Source organism: Anabrus simplex, chromosome 1 (assembly GCF_040414725.1).
Source record: "Anabrus simplex isolate iqAnaSimp1 chromosome 1, ASM4041472v1, whole genome shotgun sequence".
In the NCBI taxonomy this organism is placed as follows: Eukaryota; Metazoa; Arthropoda; class Insecta; order Orthoptera; family Tettigoniidae; genus Anabrus; species Anabrus simplex.
Window position 1 is genome coordinate 1613213076 of NC_090265.1, and position 18927 is coordinate 1613232002.

Here is an 18927-nt window from a genome sequence, read left to right on the forward strand (position 1 = left end):
ACCCTTTAAAATCTGACTACCTTCTTCTAATAATTATTATGATATTCGTTACTGTCATCTATGGACGACATTTACAAAGCCCACCAGATCTTCTGTCTCTCAAACTTAGTCCCTTTTCTTTGCACTCCTTCCAGATGTTGTTAAGTCTTTGACTTTCCCTTTGTCGCTCTGCAACCGAGAAGTTGCATAAATTGGCGAGTTTCTCCAGTGCATCCCTCATTCCCTTCCATTTTTCTTGTAGACTAAGTATCCTGTGTGCCAGTCTCTTTAGATTCATCCTCTTAATGTGCCCATGAAATTATGGTCTTCTTTTCCTCATAGCAGTTACCTTCTCAACTTTTTCATAAAGTTCTCAATTTGGTCTCAATCAGAACATGGGCTGTGAATCTAGTCCTTCTTTACACCTAAGATTTTCCTAGGCAATCTCCTTTCCCTTTTTTCAATGATTTGGACTGTTACTTTTGTCATGGTTGACCACCGTATAATAATGTTTTAATTTTGCTTGTATGGATATGGACTTGGATTTATAAATTCCATGACATAGTCTGAAAGCCAGTTCCATCTTTTCCACCCTTCCATTTATAGCTTCCTTCTATTTCGGGGTGAAAATTTCTCCCAGGTACTGGAATTTCTGAACGTGGTGGATTTCCCCAAATTTGGGTTTGTCTGTGAGATCTGTTTTGTCTGATTTCATATATGCAGTTTTTTTTCAAAAGATTTTCTTAAACCAGTTTTGGCAGTCACATTTTGTAATTCCTCTACTTGTTCTGCAGCTGAGTGTAGATTGTCAGTTAGGAGTACTACATCATCTGTGAAGGCTGGGCAGTCAACTATGATTGCACCTTTTCCACATCATACCTTTATCCCATTCTGTTGTTTCCTTTAGGTCATTCTTGATCTCCATTCTCTGATGACTTTTTCCAGGATACAATTAAACAGCAATGGTGAAAGGCAGTGGTTCTGAGATTTCACACGTGAATTTAACTTGAGATGAGGTGTCTATCAATGTCTCTTTGATTAATGCAAGGGATTTATCATCTAACCCAAACTTATGAAGGACGTTAAGCAGTACATTACAATCTACTGAGTCGTATGCCTTTATGAAGTCTATGAAGGTCACAAATGTTCTTTACCGCCTTCTCATCACAGTTATCTTAAATAGAGACTTAAGGATATATATTTATTCTGTGCAAGAGCATCCTTTCCTAAAACCTGCCTAATATTCACCACACTGTTCACCTAGATGAGATTCAATTCTACACTGCAGCACTTTCAAGAGGATTTTATATGCAATGGGAGGAAGGGAAATGCCTCTATAGTTGTTGGCATTAGTTCTGTCCCCCTTCTTATGCAATGTGTGAATAAGTGCATTCTTCCATTCACAAGGAATTTCTACTTTCTCCCAAATATTAACAAAAAGTTCCTCTAGTTTTTTAAATATATTTTCACCAGCATATTGAAACAGTTCACCAGATACAATCCTTTCCTGAAGCATTATTGTTCTTAAGCTCTTGTATTATCTCCTCAATTTCTCACGGGCAGAGAATTCTTTAATTTATTCTCAGGTTCTTTAAGTACTAGCCCATCCTCCAAAGGATTACAATTAAGAAGTTTCTGAACATAGCTGGCCAGATGTTCACAGTTCTTGTTATTATGCATAAGGTCATCTTTGAAACATATACTCCTAGGGGTGAATCCCTTGTTCTTGTACGTTCGATAGAAATCTGTCGTCTTATTTTTCCTGAATTCTTCCTCAATTTTGTCACGCTGTTCCTTTTCATACCTATGCTTAACATTCCTGATGATTTTTGGCTGTGCATTTTCTGTGTTCCTTGAATTCATCAAAGTGTTTTTTATTCAAACACCACTCATTCCAGGCTTCAGAACATTTCCATAAGGTCTATTCACATTCATTATTCCACCATGGTGGTTTTTTTTTTTTTTTTGGCAAGTAATATTGTGTGGTCAGCAGCTTCATTCATCATCCTGGCAATTTTGGCCCATTCAGAGTATTCTAAGGCCTCAAGCTCACTACAAAATTTGAAAGTTCCATTCTGCAAAATATAAAAATAGTAATATAGATACTGGGAGACTCTCTATAAATCATTCATTTCCATCTATACCTGACAACGTGGTTAACATTCTTCCCTCACTCCCTCTGGAAAAAAGAAAATAACAGCATTAACAATATAATAAATTTCCACTTTCTGATATTTTAAAATTCTATTGAAATTGTAAGGATCAAACTCGAAGCTTGTGATCATGATTCAAGCTCGGAATCATGATTCACACACTACCTCAGATTCACAGAAGCAGTGAATCTAACATTTTAAAACTATTCTGCTCAGAAGATAATTTTGGTGACACAAGTTCTTGTTTCAAAAACTTTGGTAGGTATGACCACATATATTATGCATCTCTCAAATTATGGATATTTACCTTGATACAGTACTGCATTCGTAAAATCATATTCTCTATCAAGATATCCGTTAATCAAAATTTTAATTCTTTCTAATTAATGATACTGTATTTTATACATATTTTGGCTGAACCATCAGTTAAACTTTTATAGCTATCACCCATTAATTAGTCAGACATTCTTTTACTGTTCAGAATAAATAAATGAAGTTATATCTTTATCTTATGGATCAACATGAACACTACAGAAATGATTTCTTAGGCAAGAAAAATAAATATGAGAAAGTGAAGTTTATTTTCATTCCAAAGATGTGATAATAAGATCCTAATGGCTATAGGAGAATAAAATTGTAATTGTTTGTGATCAAAATATGTAACATCAAACTATTAAAAAATAGTATGGATTTTCTTTAGAGGATGGCATCATCTGTAGCCTTAGCACACAGGTTAAATATGAATAAATATTAACAATCCTTTTAATAGGTTTTAAAATTTCTCATTGGTACCAAGTTGGAAAATACAATTTCAGATGTTCAACATCTCATACAAATCTCAGGGTGAAAAGAAAAAAGGAGAAAAAACATCTCAGCAATATTATTGCAATATATATTTTAAAACAATAACTATTTTCTAAACACTAGTTATTAAGGTCCAAAACATTCATCATAAAGTCTACTCCTTTAGCAATCAAAAGGCTAACAAGTTTATTGAACATAATATAAAACAAAGCATAATCTACCTGCATATGGATAAAATAAACATAAATTTTAAAAATAAAAAAAGCTAGCACCAAAAGAGAAAAACATGTCAAACATTGCGTCATCAAAAGTCAAAACTGTTTTGTGTTCCGTTATGAAGAATGCAGTAAAAACCATAAAAACAATTGCAAGGGACTGTGAAGATTTATTAGTCTAGGGTAAAATTTCATACTTAAAATAAGAAAATAGCAATACCTTTTATACACACCACTGAGTTTTAGCAGTGGGCATCCCATCCAAAATTCATATTACAAGTAATTTCTGCACATTCAAGATATATTTCAAACATGAAGACGATTGGGTTGTACTTGGCTCCAGTGACATTATTTATATCCAACTAGCAATGACTTATTTTGATTTAGTCCTGATGATGTGCTTCAATACAGATACAAAAACTGCTATGTTTTAAGTTTAATAACCACTCGATCACTTTGGGAGTGGCGACCCCATCATAATAACAGCCTATATCTGATTTATTCATTACATTCCTGACCCGGTCAAAGACTGGAAAACAGGTTGTAGGTTTTCATTTTCATTTTCAACCACTCGATTGTACGAAATCATCTTCGATTCCTGTAACACCCTTACACATTTTTTTTTTTTTTTTGCTAGGGGCTTTACGTCGCACTGACACAGATAGGTCTTATGGCGACGATGGGATAGGAATGGCCTAGGAGTTGGAAGGAAGCGGCCGTGGCCTTAATTAAGGTACAGCCCCAGCATTTGCCTGGTGTGAAAATGGGAAACCACGGAAAACCATCTTCAGGGCTGCCGACAGTGGGATTCGAACCCCCTATCTCCCGGATGCAAGCTCACAGCCGCGCGCCTCTACGCGCACGGCCAACTCGCCCGGTACATTTTATTTTAATCTTTAATGTAGATAATATCATATTTTGATTATAATGTACAAGAATATGTTAGCTACCTGTGTAGTGTTAGATTTGATTGTATTATTTTGGTTCACTTAATTGGGGTTCATATGAATAAATAAAATAAATGTATGAATCTTGAATTTACATTGACAATCATTCTATAAAGTTGCACAATGACAGGTCAGTATAGGATACAAGGATAAACACAAAAACACAAAAGTATATCTCCACATCTTCACAAATAATAATGTTATTCGTTTTATGTCCCACTAACTACAGTTTTATACCTTTAGGAGACAGTGAGTTGCCAGAATTTTGTTCCACAGAAATTCTTATATGTGCCAGTAAATCTACCGACATGAATGTGATGTATTTGAGCACCTTCAAATACTACCGAACTAAGCCAAGATTGAACCTCCCAAGTTGGCCAGTGCTCGACTGCCTGAGCTACTCAGCCTGAATCTTCACAAGAAAGATGGTCTCTCCCTTCATAAATTCCAGTTCATCTATAAACTCCTCTTTGCTTCACAGCAGCATCAAGAAATGGGCATCAACACTGGGGGAGCTTAGAAGAAATGGGTGTAGAAGAACTGGAATTGATTGATGAAGAGATCACCCATTTATTCTAGGATGATGGCAGCCTATGAAGATGTGGAGATAGTCTGTGTTGTCAAGAGTTTTCATATTTGTCCCCGTCACAACCGCGGACATAATTGTATTAAGAACAAATCTTTTGTAAAATTTCTGTATTTGTGTTATGTGCTGAGTTTTAAATAATACAGGTGAAGGAAGTTGTGTGTGTATGGAAAATTCAGTCTTGTCATTGCCTAGCATTAGCTCCCAAAAATTCCAAACCCAAGTCCTCAGCCTGTCCAGTCCTTAGAATCACAACATCCTGAGTGGTCTGTTCCGAGCTGTCAGTGGAGAGATGGCATGGAATGACATTAGTAGACGAATAAGTCTGAGAGTGGAGTTTTTAAAAGTAGGAAAGATCACAATATGAAGATAAAGTTGGAATTCAGGAGGACAAATTGGGGAAAATATTTCTTTATAGGAAGAGGGGTTAGGGACTGGAATAATTTACCAAGGGAGATGTTAAATAAATTTCCAAATTCTTTGCAGTTATTTAAGAAATGACTAGGTAAAAAAAAAAGATAGGGAATCTGCCACATGGGTGACTGCCCTAAATGCAGATCAGTGGTGACTGACTTACTGTCCTCTTCTCCTCTTTCTATTCTTCCCTCTTCCCACAATGACCTGTCATTGTGTTTATCCTATTCTGTGTTGCTTTTCACATTTCTATCTTTCTATAATATATGGCTTGATTTGTCATCACTTTTTTGTTCCTTACCATCTGCTGTTACTCATCTCCGAGTATGCATGACATGCGTATACTATTGATAAATCTTGATCTCTCTTCCTGTCCTTTTTTGGAAATGCCTCCTCCCGCTCTTATCGTTCCTTATTATTTTTATCTCTTTTCTTCCTTCTCAGCAATCCTCCTTGAATACTATGGTTGACAAGGTACATAATTTATATATTTTGATGCCATCAAAAGCTTTTTAACAAATTAAAAATATTAGGTACATATTTTCACAAGTTGTTTTTATTTATTTATTTACATGATTTTCATATACAATAGTATTTCTTATAACAGGCAATATACTTGCCATTCCAATATTATCAAATTTTACTCATAGTCCTGGTAGAGAGGAATAGAGTAAACCCACAGAGAAGCTGCTTGGCATGATGTACACCCACCAGGTTGCAAAGGCAAGGTATATGCCTGAGGTTGCCAACTGACTTTCAAAGTTTGTATATAAGCCCATGAGTCTTTATTACCTGTAAGCCGATGGTGTACACTAGGGTGGGTAATAAAGATATGTATGTATATAAGCCCATGAGCCATACAGCAATTGTCCTGCAAGCTAAAGGCTGTTATGTTTCCCGAAGGACGTAGTATTCTATGAAGCCTCTGAAATACCTGTACAATTTAAGGGAGATGTTCAAAGTGGTTGCTGTTAGTAGCCAGACACCTACTACAACAGTGAGTAGTTAACTGAGCAACCTTGATAAAGGGTTTTATTGGGATTGCTGCACGTGCTGCTGTCATTTCTGCATAAAGTTTGCCCAGTGCAGCTGTACATGACATCTATCTAGGTCCCCCAAAGATAAAAGCCCAGAGGAGTTATATTGTGAACATGGTGGTAACTCAAACGTACTTCTTCATTCTATCCAGTGTCACTGCAGATTCTCATCCAGAAAAGCCTGCACTTCTCAATGGTTGAGTAGAGGGTGTGGTTGGCAGAAGACCTCACTGTTTTCAAGTGCATGTATGGCTGGTAAAATGTAGCAGAGTCTCTGAAATGCGTTATGAATTAAATCATTTCATAAAGAATTTCCAGATATGCTCCTCCAGTACCTTCAAATGATCCTATTAAACCTCTACCTGAAAGTTCATGGGCCAGACATTCAATTCTGGCTGGTTAACTGCTTTGTCAATATGAAAGTATGGGTTGTGGAGCCTAGTTCACTCTTTCGGCAAGCTTGAATTGCACCTCATCAGATCACAAAAGTTTCATCACAAACTCTTCATCTTGATTTATCATTACCAGCAGCCACTCACAAAACTGCATTTGGTGAACAGGAATATCATTATTTATTGCATGCAATTATCTTGGGATGTACACTTAATACCTTACACCTTTCAGAATGTGTTGTACAATTGTTCTACTAACCCTTGCCTCACATGCACATTGTGTAGATAGCCGACTTCCATGATAGTATTGTAAACCTTTTCAAAACCACAACTGAAGAAGCAATAATTGTAGCTGTACAAGGTCTTCCAGATCTTCCCTTATGTACTCATACCATATGTACCAAATGCATTGAAGGCCCTGTTTGAAACACATGCCTCCACTGACAGTGAACTTCAGTGACATTTTCACATTCAGTACACCACTTCAAAATGCATTTTCGTGTCTTAAATGTTAATCATACTCCGGTCATTTACTTTTACAACAACACATAACACATTACATGGTTTTATAGATATGCGAGTAATCACACCTATTTGAGAAAACACCAAACTACATACTGTAACCATATTTCAATTCAACTTTGACAGTACATACAGTAGATACTATCTGTTAAAGTGTGTGTGCGTATTTTAATGACCTCTATTGATAGACTCACTGTAATCTCAAGATTCACAGGTACCACAGAGATACAGAGTCAATTTCTCTTCCAAGTTAAGCCTAGGATCACAAATCCTTGTTGAATTTCAGTAGTATGTTCCACCTATCTGCCTCAGTTCTCACCAAATGCTGAAATGTGAGAGATGAATGTATGTGACAAGGGGAAATCAAATCTGTAACAGTTGTCATTCGTATCAGCTGCATTACATGTCAGACAAACATGGATTAAGTTCAGGACCAATCTCTTCCAAAACCTCTTCATAATGCTTTGTTAAATTTTTAAACATGTCTTAGATTTAATGCCCATGTAAGTTCTATCTCTAAAACCTTTCATCAAATATCTTCTCAGTTCCCTGCAATTATGAGAGCATATTTTCATTTATTACATTCTCTCCATCAACTGGGATATTTCAAATGAACAATTTTATTTTATCCATACACTTACAGATCACCTTAACAAAACGAAAACAAAATTGTACTTTGATCCCTTTCAACAGGACATTTACTTCGTTGCTCAACAGATTATGTTACACCTAGTGGAAAAAAAATATTTTAGACAAATTTGCATGATGATACAGATGTGAAAGAAACTGGTGTATGATAAGAAATCCAGTAGTGATGGCTCATACCAAGATGTGTAAGCAAAATAACAATTTGCTTATCAAAGGGAAAATCATGATGAGGACTCTTTCTTCAGGAGCTGATCAATCTAGAACAGACAATGCATGAAGATTAGTCAAAGAAAACTTACACACATTGATTTATGGGTTTAAAACCCTCTGAAAAGTAAAATCATCTTTAAAAGGAAACCAAAAGCATTAAAATTAGATAATTCATGAGTGCTGAGTATCACTAGAGAAAAATAAATATTCATAAAAATTATAAGCTGGAGTACCTACTATTACTTACAAGCAAAAATGATGGCAACCATAAACTTGTCTTACTCCTAGAGCAAAATTCACTAATTACAAATTAACTATCTCTGAAAATTAGTTCATTCCAGCTCTTTGTGCACTACTGGAAAATACAAAATGAATATATTGAAACCCATGCCCCAGGAAAGAAAAAAATTATTAATAATAATAATAATAATAATAATAATAATAATAATAATAATAATAATAATAATAATAATAATAATAACAACAACAACAACAACAATCATCATCATCAAGTATGGTGATCAAACCGGAATGTTTTCATGTGTCAGAAGCAACATCTAATACTGAAAGCAGAAAAGTAGTGGTGGAGAGACAAGCAACGATGGAGGTCCTTGATTCAAGACCCAACCCAGGAGAGAACTGAAAACTAAGAATAAGAAGAAATGTCTAGGGGGGAAAAAGAGAGGAAGTTATTAAGGAAGTTCATAGGGCAAAAAAAAATGTAGCAACAGATGAGGTACACATTCCATCTGACAGCAAATTATTATTATTATTATTATTATTATTATTATTATTATTATTATTATTATTATTATTAGCGTATTCTCCCAATAATGGAAGACGTTAAGCAAACAACTCAAGCAAGCTTTCTTTGGGTTCTTCTTGTTCTTCCAATAGGCTTTCATTCTCTCTGAGAAGGCTTGTTTACGTTCTTCCGACCATTTTGGTCTGCACTGTTTTTGCTTTGGTTGCTCTGATGTAACTTTCCACTTGTTGACTTTGTGTCTGAAGGTGTCTCTCTCTAAAATGTCTGTTGCACATATGTTTGCGTTTTTGAGGTTCTTTTGAAGTTCGTCCAGCCAAGGTGTTGAATTCTTAAGTGAGCTAACATAATTTAATATTCTTTTTGACAGTCGATTTTCTGGTAATCTTGTGAGGTGTCCAAAGAATTTCATTCGTCTTTTCTTAATGTCAATTTCAATGTTTGAAACTTTTTCTGTTGTTTTGATTGATTGTAGCCTGTAACCATCTTGGGTATATCTTGCTCCTAGGATTTTCCTGATGATCTTCCTCTCTTGCTTTTTTATTTCTTCTAATTCTTGTTTACTGTTAAGTGACAATGTTTCACTTGCGTAAAGGACTGTTGGTTTTATGACTGTGTTGTAATGCCGAATTTTTGTCTGTCTTGAACTAACCCTAATGCCTTCTTGACTTTTTGGAGACGGTTTTGCTGTGAGATCTTCTCAAGGCCTGTCAGTTCGATGAATTCTCCGAGGTATTTAAAGTACGAGACCCGGTCAATTTTACCGTATTTTGTTCTCAGGCTCGTGATATCTGTCTTTGAACAGAAGAATTTGGTTTTCTCAAATGAAATCTGTAGTCCCACTTTTTCTGCAGATTCCTTAAGTATCTCAAGCTGCTTGATGGCAGTCTCCTCATCCTCTGTTAAAATCGCCAGATCGTCCGCAAATGCGAGGTATGGTACGTAGAGGTTGTTTTTGGGAAAGCCCCATCGGATCGGTTTCCAAGATTCACGTTTCTTGACTTCCTTCTCCCATTCTTCCATAACCTTGTCTAGGACGACGTTGAACAGAATAGGAGAGAGTCCATCACCTTGTCTCACACCTGTTTGAATGTCGAAGGGTTCTGAAATTTCTCCCATAAATTTCACTTTAGATTTTGTGCCCGTTAGTGTTTGTTTTATGAGTTCTAGGGTTTTGGGATCTAGTCTTCTCTCTTCTAGAATTTGGAATAGTGAGGGTCTGTCTATCGAATCATATGCCTTTTTGAAATCTACAAATGTGCATACTGTAGGCTTTTGTCTGAGGGCTCGTAGTTTAAGTATGGTTTTGAGGTTGAAAATTTGTTCTGGGCATGACCTGTTTGGTCTGAATCCTGCTTGAAATTCTGATAATTTGGGTTCTAATTGTTGTTGTGTTCTATGCAAGAGACAGGCTGATAGTATTTTGTATGTGACTGATACAAGTGAGATTCCTCTGTAATTGTTTACGTCTAACTTGCTGCCTTTTTTATGTAGTGGATGGATTAGAGCAATCTTCCAGTCATCCGGTAGCTTTTCGGTTTGCCAAATGTTTTGGATTATTTGTGTAATTTCTCTGAGTGAATTTGGGCCTAAATTTTTCAGAAGTTCAGCTACAATTCCGTCTTCCCCTGATGCTTTGTTGTTTTTAAGTTTCTTGATATGTGAATAAATTTCTTCTTGAGTTGGTGGTGACGAATTTTCCGGTATGATTTCTGGCTGTACTTTCAGGAATCTCTTTTTGGGTTCTGGACAATTTAAAAGCTGTGAAAAATATGTAGCTAATTCTTGGCAGTATTCCTTATTTGTCAAGGCTAGTTTACCATCTTGCTTCCGAAAGCAAAGGTTCTGTGGGGAATATCCTTTAATTTGGTTCGCAAAGGTCTTGTAGAAATCGTGTGTGTTGTAATTTTTGAAGTTGTCTTCAATTGACTTCAGTTGGACATTGACGTATTTCCGTTTATTTTGTCTTAAAATCTTGGATACATGCTTGCGAACTTCGAAGAATTTCTTCTGTGTTTCTTCCAATTTGTTACAATTGTAGTTTTGAAATGCCTTTTTCCTTTCTTCTAGTGCGGTCTCACATTCTTGATTCCACCAAGGTTTTGGTTTCTTGTGAAGAGGGATTAGGTCCTTCGCCGTTTCGATGATTTTAGTCTGGAAATTCTCCCAGCTCTCTGCAGGTCGTTTTTCCCATTCTTCTGAAATTTTGGAGTCCTTGATTTTGTGTAGATCAAATTTTGGAATCACCGATGTTTTCCTGTTGAATTTCCCCTTGGGTGTGAATTTAATTTTGATTCTGCTTCAATAATGATCCGAATCGATGTTAGCACCTCTGCGCACTTGCACATCATGAATTTCCTTTTGGTAATCATATGATATTGCCACATGATCAATCTGAAATTCTCCTAAATGATGGATGGGTGATCGCCAAGTTTTTTGCTTTTTGGGATTCTTCCGGAGTGATGTTGACATAATTTTGAGGTTATTTTGTTGGCATAACTCAATGAGGCGTGTACCATTTTTATTGGTGAATCTGTGGGCTGAATAGTCTCCCACTGTCCTCCTGTATTTGTATTCCCTACCAAGCTGTGCATTGAAATCACCGAGTAGAATTTTCACATCATTTTTAGGGATTTTGGCCATTTCTGTTTCAAGTTCTTCCCAGAATCTTTCTGTTTTTTCAGGCTCCTTTTTATTGTCTCCATTTGTTGGTGCATGCACATTAATAAAGGTGTATTTTTTGTTTGTATGCCTGATTCTTAAGGTCATAAGCCTATTGTTGATGGGTTTCACCTCTATTACTGAATCCAAAACTTCTTTGTCTACACAGAAGGCCATTCCTAACAATGCTGCTCCTTTACCAATTTTCTTGTTTGTTCCACTTTTGAAGATCCTGTAATTATTGTAATCCATCGTTTCTGAATCGGCGAAGCGTGTTTCTTGTAGGGCCAGAATTTGTATTTTCTGCTTTGTAAGTTCTGTTGTGAGATTGTGCAGTTTTCCTGTTTGAATCAGTGTCTGAATGTTGAATGTGCCAATGAAAGTGTGAGTCTTTCGTGGAAGTTTATCAGAGCACTCCGACTTGCTCTCTCGTATTCGCCCAAGCTCCCCAGAATCCGAATGCTTGGTTGCCACTTTAGAGTGGGTGGATTGTCCACCTGGGGTAATTTTGTCTTTACTTGTACGAGTCATGTCTGCTTGTAAGCAATCTTCTAGCTTTCGCTAGTGGTGTAGAACCAGGGATTGTTAGTTCCTGGAGCATATTTACAGCCGCACCTCTGGTGATCAGACGCTGACCACTTGCCGCTTGCTACAAGTCAGACGCGAAGTGGATTTGATTCGGTTCTTCCGCTCTCTCTGCCATTGGGATATGTCCTCTTCTGCCGTCGAGGCCGTTGACCATTTCTCTGTTTACCTCAGTTGATCCGCGGGTGCTTATTTGGCTAAGCCTTATTCACACCTGTCCTGCATATCTACAGGAGCTTCCCCTATCAGCCATATGGGACGCGCCGTGTCGGGGTTGAGGGCCCCCACCCCAGTTATTATTATTATTATTATTATTATTATTATTATGAACTAAGCTTTCCGACATCTTGTATTTTTAATAATGTACCCATTTTATACAGCTGCCAACCTAAAAGACAAAAACTACTATAGGGATTAAATTTACCTAACATATCACCCCACCAAAAGGTATTGGCCTTTGCCAAAAAAATAATAAAATGAAACATATGCACACAAAAATGCATTAGTCAAAAATAGAGCAAACACGATTTTTATAACAATACGTTGATAATGTTCAAGCAAACTTTGGTTTGATGATCATTCCCAGTTCGTTTCTGGAAATACACATTACTTGTTAATAGGACGCATCATGGCACCAGAAGTGGTGTTGACAGTAGCTACTCTGGCGAGACCGTCATCTCCGAGATGGACCTTTTCCACCAATCCTCTTCTCCATTGAAGAGGAGGCAGGTTGTCATCCTTGATGAACACAAGATCACCAGGACATAGGTTAGGATGCTCTTGTGTCCATTTGCAACGTTGCTAAAGTGTGTTGAGGTAATCCTTATATCATATATTCCAGAAGTCTAGAGTCATTCTTTGTATGTGTCTCCATTTAGAGAGACTATTGATGGGACAAGGTTTGAGATCACGGTCAGGAAGTGCAGCGAGTTGCTCACCGATAAGGAAGTGTGATGGAGTGAGATAGGATGAATCTGTCGGATCATCGCTAAATCTGGATAGAGGGCGACTGTTAAGGCAATCTTCGATCTGTGAAGATAGGGTAGTATAGGAGAGTATTGTTGTTCCCATTGTTCTTTGAAGATGAAATTTAAATGCTTTTACCATGGATTCCCAAGCACCTCCAAAATGAGGTGCAGATGGATGGATGAAGTGCAAGGTAATGCCTATTCCTTCTGCAATCTTCACAATTTCTTTCTCTTGCTTCGGATCTTGTAAGAACTTCTGAAGTTCCTTTAATTCCCTCGATGCACCTGTGAAATTGGTGCCATTGTCGCTGTAGATATTGGCAGGACAACCTCGACGTGAGGTGAAACGATGTAGTGCTGCTGTGAATGCACTTGTTGCAAGATCAGAGATGATTTTGACATGCACAGCTCTGATCGAAAGACATGTGAATATTGCAGCATAAGCCTTTCCTGTTGTCTTACTTTGTCGTGTGCCTATCCGTATTAGGAATGGGCCAGTGTAGTCTATTCCAACGTTCATAAAGGCTCTAGTAGGAGTAACCCTAAATCTTGGGAGGTTTGCCATTTTCTGTTGAGCTGCTGATTTTCTTAATAAATGGATTTCTTAACGATTTAACGAATCCTCGGTATCCAATATCTCTGTCGCAGCGATGAAATGAGTAATTGAGGTCCTGCGTGTAGTAATCTTACATGTTCACTCAGGCAGACAAGTTTGGTGAGGTGATGTTCAGGAGGAAATATAAGTATGGAACTGGTGCATTTTGTAGTCTTCATCCAACTCGAAAAAAACCATTTGGGTCCAGAATTGGGCTCAGACTCTTCAGCGTACTATTTGCATCAACAGTTTTACCTTGTTTGAGGCAAAGTATTTCTCTTTGATAAGAGACCGATTGTACGATTTTGATACAGACCCTGAAGGCATTATTTACCTCTTGTGGTTTCAATGGTGATGTATCACGCTCACTGCGAGTTTTCTTGCAATTGGAAGAGAATCTGAGGCACTGACCAACTGTTCTGAGTAATCTGTTTAAGGATCTATTCAGGAATGTATCATCGTGTTTTATGACAATAAGTGATGTTATAATTCTTTGGTCACGGATCTTCAAGGTGTCGCATCCTGATTGTGAAGGCCATGATGCAGGGTCTAGACACAGCCAGCTGGGGCCTTCCCATCATAGTGCACTGTCTTGAAGAAGCCATGGCTGTACTCCTCGTGATGCAAGATCTGCAGGATTGTCCAGTGATCCAAAATGACACCAATGGGAGGCTGGTACACTGTCCTGAATTTCTGCCACCCTGCTTGCCACGAATGTTTTCCATTTTGTAGGACATGCGGGTAACCAAGCTAATACGATTGCTGAATCAGTCCAAAGTAGTACACCATCGGGGGTTGTGCGTAGAGTTTCAAGCATTTTCTTGATGAGGCGAGCCAAAATTAAGGCAGCACATAATTCGAGACGGGGGATTGAAATCTGTTTTAGAGGTGCAACCCTTGATTTTGCACGGAGAAGTCTCGTGAGAACCTCGGCTTTGTGGGTTGACAGATCTTATGTACATGGCAGCCCCGTAGGCAGTCTGTGAAGCATCGCAGAAGCCAGGTATCTCAATATTCTTCACTATTCCTTCATTGAGGACCAGTCTTGGAATTTTGAAATTATTTAGTAGTGATATTTTGTTGATATAGGTCAATCCAGGTATCGAGGAAATTCCCGAGTAGTTGATCATCCCATCCTGAACCTTCTTGCCACAGGCGTTGCATGAAGACTTTGAAGAGAACAACTACGGGAGTTATCAGCCCTAATGGGTTGAATATTGATGATATTATGGACAGCACCATACGTTTTGAGAACTTGGATTTCCTTGAGCTCGACTGATGTGGCTTCAGGCTACAGTTGATTTGAAATTGGTCCGTTGAAGGGTGCCAAATTGAATCCAATGTTTTTACTACGCTGTTCTCTCTGTCAGTCGGTGAGTGCTTATATTCTCGTAACTTCTCTGGGATTGATTCAAGGAGTTCTGGGCTATTTGTGCACCACTTTCTCAACGGGAATCCTCTGAGCTGAAGAAGGTCTTGAAGTTCGATTCACAGCCTGAGAGTTTCACCCAAAGTCTCTGTTCCTGAGATGCAATCATCCACATAAAAATCATAGCGGAGGACTGAAGCCGCTCGAGGGAATCTGGTTGCTTCATCCGTAGCCAGCTGTACCAGGCATCTTGTAGCTAAGTAAGCTGCTGATGATGTGCCATATGTGACGGTAGTGAGGGCGTAGGATTTTAGTTCGTCCTAAGGGTTTTCTCGCCATAATATGCATTGGAGGGGTTGATGTTTTGGGTGCACTCTTACTTCTCGGTACATTTTCTCTACGTCAGCTGTAAAGGCTATTCTATGCATACAAAACCTCATTACCAATGAGCATAAGTCGTCTTGTACTGTTGGTCCTACCATTAAAATGTCATTTAGTCTCACGCCAGTCGGTCCTATTTAGGGATTCTGGTCATTTGCGTGGCTGTTAAATCGTAACAGTTGATTGTGACGGTACCTTAAAGCGTTGAATTTGCGTTTTACTCTACAGATACATCCACCAGCCCTACAAAATATTGTTATTTTCGACAAATGAAGTCTGTTGACCGTGAATGTTTATGTTGTGGTTATTTGAAGTTGTTATTACGTGGATCTGTTTTGGTTGGTTTATGAATACAACAATTTGATCTTGCTATGAGTTTAGTTTAGAGTTTATTTCGTTTCTTTGGTATATCGTGTGTTCGCTGTATTTTGCAAACTATTATTTTACTCCTTTTCATAACTCTGTTGTTGCACGTGCTTGCATCATCTTTTTATCGTAATGGCTAGGCCATATTCAAGGCCGAATGAGGCCAATATCCTTGAATTCTCAGATGATTTAGACAGTAATAATGACCTCCTTTTGCCGAAAGTGATTCAAATTATGTGGTAAATGACACAGTCACAGCTGCTCACCGTGCATCGGACCGCGAGGACCTGACATCAATAACTGTTACGTGTACAGAGAATAACTTTGTGCCATGCTTCATGAATGAATTGCAGCACACACATCATATTGATATCAAATTATTGAGAATTAAATGTTCTTTCTTTCACGTCTAAGAGTAAAGAAGGAAGATGCAATAATGTCTGATTTTTCTGTCATTGAAAACCATAATTTATTTTTTAAATTTATTTTCAAAATTTGATAATTTTTTTTGGCTTTACCAATAACAATATGTCCTAGATATGTTCATTTCTGAAATGTTCATAGTTTCCTGTATTAGTGTGATTTATTTTATTTTAATGTGTGTTAAACTTTGCACATGTTGATTTTTTGTAAATTGGTTTGGAAAATCACAGAAATTAGTTTGTGTGTCTTCGAAAAAAACCCTGCATATAGGCCGAGTGCCAAAGGGTTAAGCAACTGCAGCTATCGAGCTTGGTTGTAACTTTCTGGATGAACAGAAGAGTAAGTGGGAACTAATTACAAGATTTTATAAAGTTTGTGAATTTGTCAATAGATGGAACTAGCCAGGGTAGTTGTAGCAGTGGACGGTTGTGGACCTTGCAAGAAGTTATGACTTTGGGCAAAAGGTTGTACCATAACCTAGCTGTGAGTTCCTTGAGAAGTTGTGACTTTGGGGGAAGGGTTGTGCTAGGTTAACTTCGTCAAGCATCTAATATTCATTTGAATTCGATCAGAATCATTAAGTTTTATACTTAAGTGACTGTAATCCAATGGTTGCGTTAATTACCTTACATAGGACGGTGGATTGTAGGAGTTTGAGGCAAGTTCATCCGGGCTGCGAGGACCATAAAATAAATGTGAACTAAGCTTTCCAACATCTTGTATTTTTAATAATGTACCCATCTTATACAGCTGCCAACCTACAAGACAAAGACTACTATAGGGATTAAATTTACCTAACACTGTGGAAACGAAGGATCTGTCTGAGAAGAAATCAAGTTCACAGAAGATGAATGAGCTAGAGTGAGTAAGAGAATGAAAGAGTATTGGCAAAAAAGGAAGGAAAGAGAAAACATAAGAAAGTAATGGAAATTGTTTAACTGTAGCCCACAGCTGGCTGAAATAATAATAATAATAATAATAATAATAATAATAATAATAATAATAATAATAATAATAAGAAGAAGAAGAAGAAGAAGAAGAAGAAGAGGAGGAGGAGGAGGAAGAAATATACAACTCCACCCAAAATTAATCAAATTGATATAACTCACCTTAACCAACACAAAATTTAAAGTCAAGTGCAGAAGGGAATTTTCTGAGCCAATCCTCAACAAAATCAGGTTTATGACAGCGAGATTGCCTGTCAACATTGCTTTTCGTCTTCTCCTTGTAATATACACTGACTGACAGAGCAAATGCAACACCAAGAAGGAGTGGTCAGAACTTTATGCCAATTGCAGGGTAGACTGACGTCACTGAGGTATGCTCATGATGTGAAATGCGCCGCTGTGCTGCGCACGTAACGAACGATAAATGGGACACGGCGTTGGCGAATGGCCCACTTCGTACCGTGATTTCTCAGCCGACAGTCATTGTAGAACGTGTTGTCGTGTGCCACAGGACACGTGTATAGCTAAGAATGCCAGGCCGCCGTCAACGGAGGCATTTCCAGCAGACAGACGACTTTACGAGGGGTATGGTGATCGGGCTGAGAAGGGCAGGTTGGTCGCTTCGTCAAATCGCAGCCGATACCCATAGGGATGTGTCCACTGTGCAGCGCCTGTGGCGAAGATGGTTGGCGCAGGGACATGTGGCACGTGCGAGGGGTCCAGGCGCAGCCCGAGTGACGTCAGCACGCGAGGATCGGCGCATCCGCCGCCAAGCGGTGGCAGCCCCGCACACCACGTCAACCGCCATTCTTCAGCATGTGCAAGACACCCTGGCTGTTCCAATATCGACCAGAACAATTTCCCGTCGATTGGTTGAAGGAGGCCTGCACTCCCGGCGTCCGCTCAGAAGACTACCACTGACTCCACAGCATAGACGTGCACGCCTGGCATGGTGCCGGGCTAGAGCGACTTGGATGAGGGAATGGCGGAACGTCGTGTTCTCCGATGAGTCACGCTTCTGTTCTGTCAGTGATAGTCACCGCAGACGAGTGTGGCGTCGGCGTGGAGAAAGGTCAAATCCGGCAGTAACTGTGGAGCGCCCTACCGCTAGACAACGCGGCATCATGGTTTGGGGCGCTATTGCGTATGATTCCACGTCACCTCTAGTGCGTATTCAAGGCACGTTAAATGCCCACCGCTACATGCAGCATGTGCTGCAGCCGGTGGCACTCCCGTACCTTCAGGGGCTGCCCAATGCTCTGTTTCAGCAGGATAATGCCCGCCCACACACTGCTCGCATCTCCCAACAGGCTCTACGAGGTGTACAGATGCTTCCGTGGCCAGCGTACTCTCCGGATCTCTCACCAATCGAACACGTGTGGGATCTCATTGGACGCCGTTTGCAAACTCTGCCCCAGCCTCGTACGGACGACCAACTGTGGCAAATGGTTGACAGAGAATGGAGAACCATCCCTCAGGACACCATCCGCACTCTTATTGACTCTGTACCTCGACGTGTTTCTGCGTGCATCGCCGCTCGCGGTGGTCCTACATCCTACTGAGCCGATGCCGTGCGCATTGTGTAACCTGCATATCGGTTTGAAATAAACACCAATTATTCGTCCGTGCCGTCTCTGTTTTTTCCCCAACTTTCATCCCTTTCGAACCACTCCTTCTTGGTGTTGCATTTGCTCTGTCAGTCAGTGTATAATGAGAGAATGGGACAAGGATAAACCAAAAAACATCAAAATTGGAAGATCTAAAGACAACAAAAGTTTAAAATAGCATGGGATTCGCTGATAACCTTGCTCTCCTGTCCAACATTGTTCAGGAAGTTTGACAAGAAGTTAAATCACTACAGGAAATAGGGCAGAAAATTGGCCTCATAATATCCTTTGAAATGACAGAAATCATGTTAACTGACCTACCACTCATAAATAAAATCACAACAGATGAATAGGA

At 38.8% G+C, this 18927-nt stretch overlaps 1 protein-coding gene across 1 annotated transcript in view; it reads right to left on the reverse strand.

The window, feature by feature from the left end:
* Positions 1-4222: 4222 nt before the first annotated feature.
* LOC136858596 (TATA element modulatory factor) overlaps positions 4223-18927 on the reverse strand; it is a 335705-nt gene continuing 321000 nt past the window's right edge. Inside the window, exon 19 of the mRNA XM_067138270.2 lies at positions 4223-7954. Within this exon, the coding sequence (XP_066994371.2) occupies positions 7919-7954 (36 nt within the window). The 3' untranslated portion in view covers positions 4223-7918. The remainder of the gene's footprint in view (positions 7955-18927) is intronic.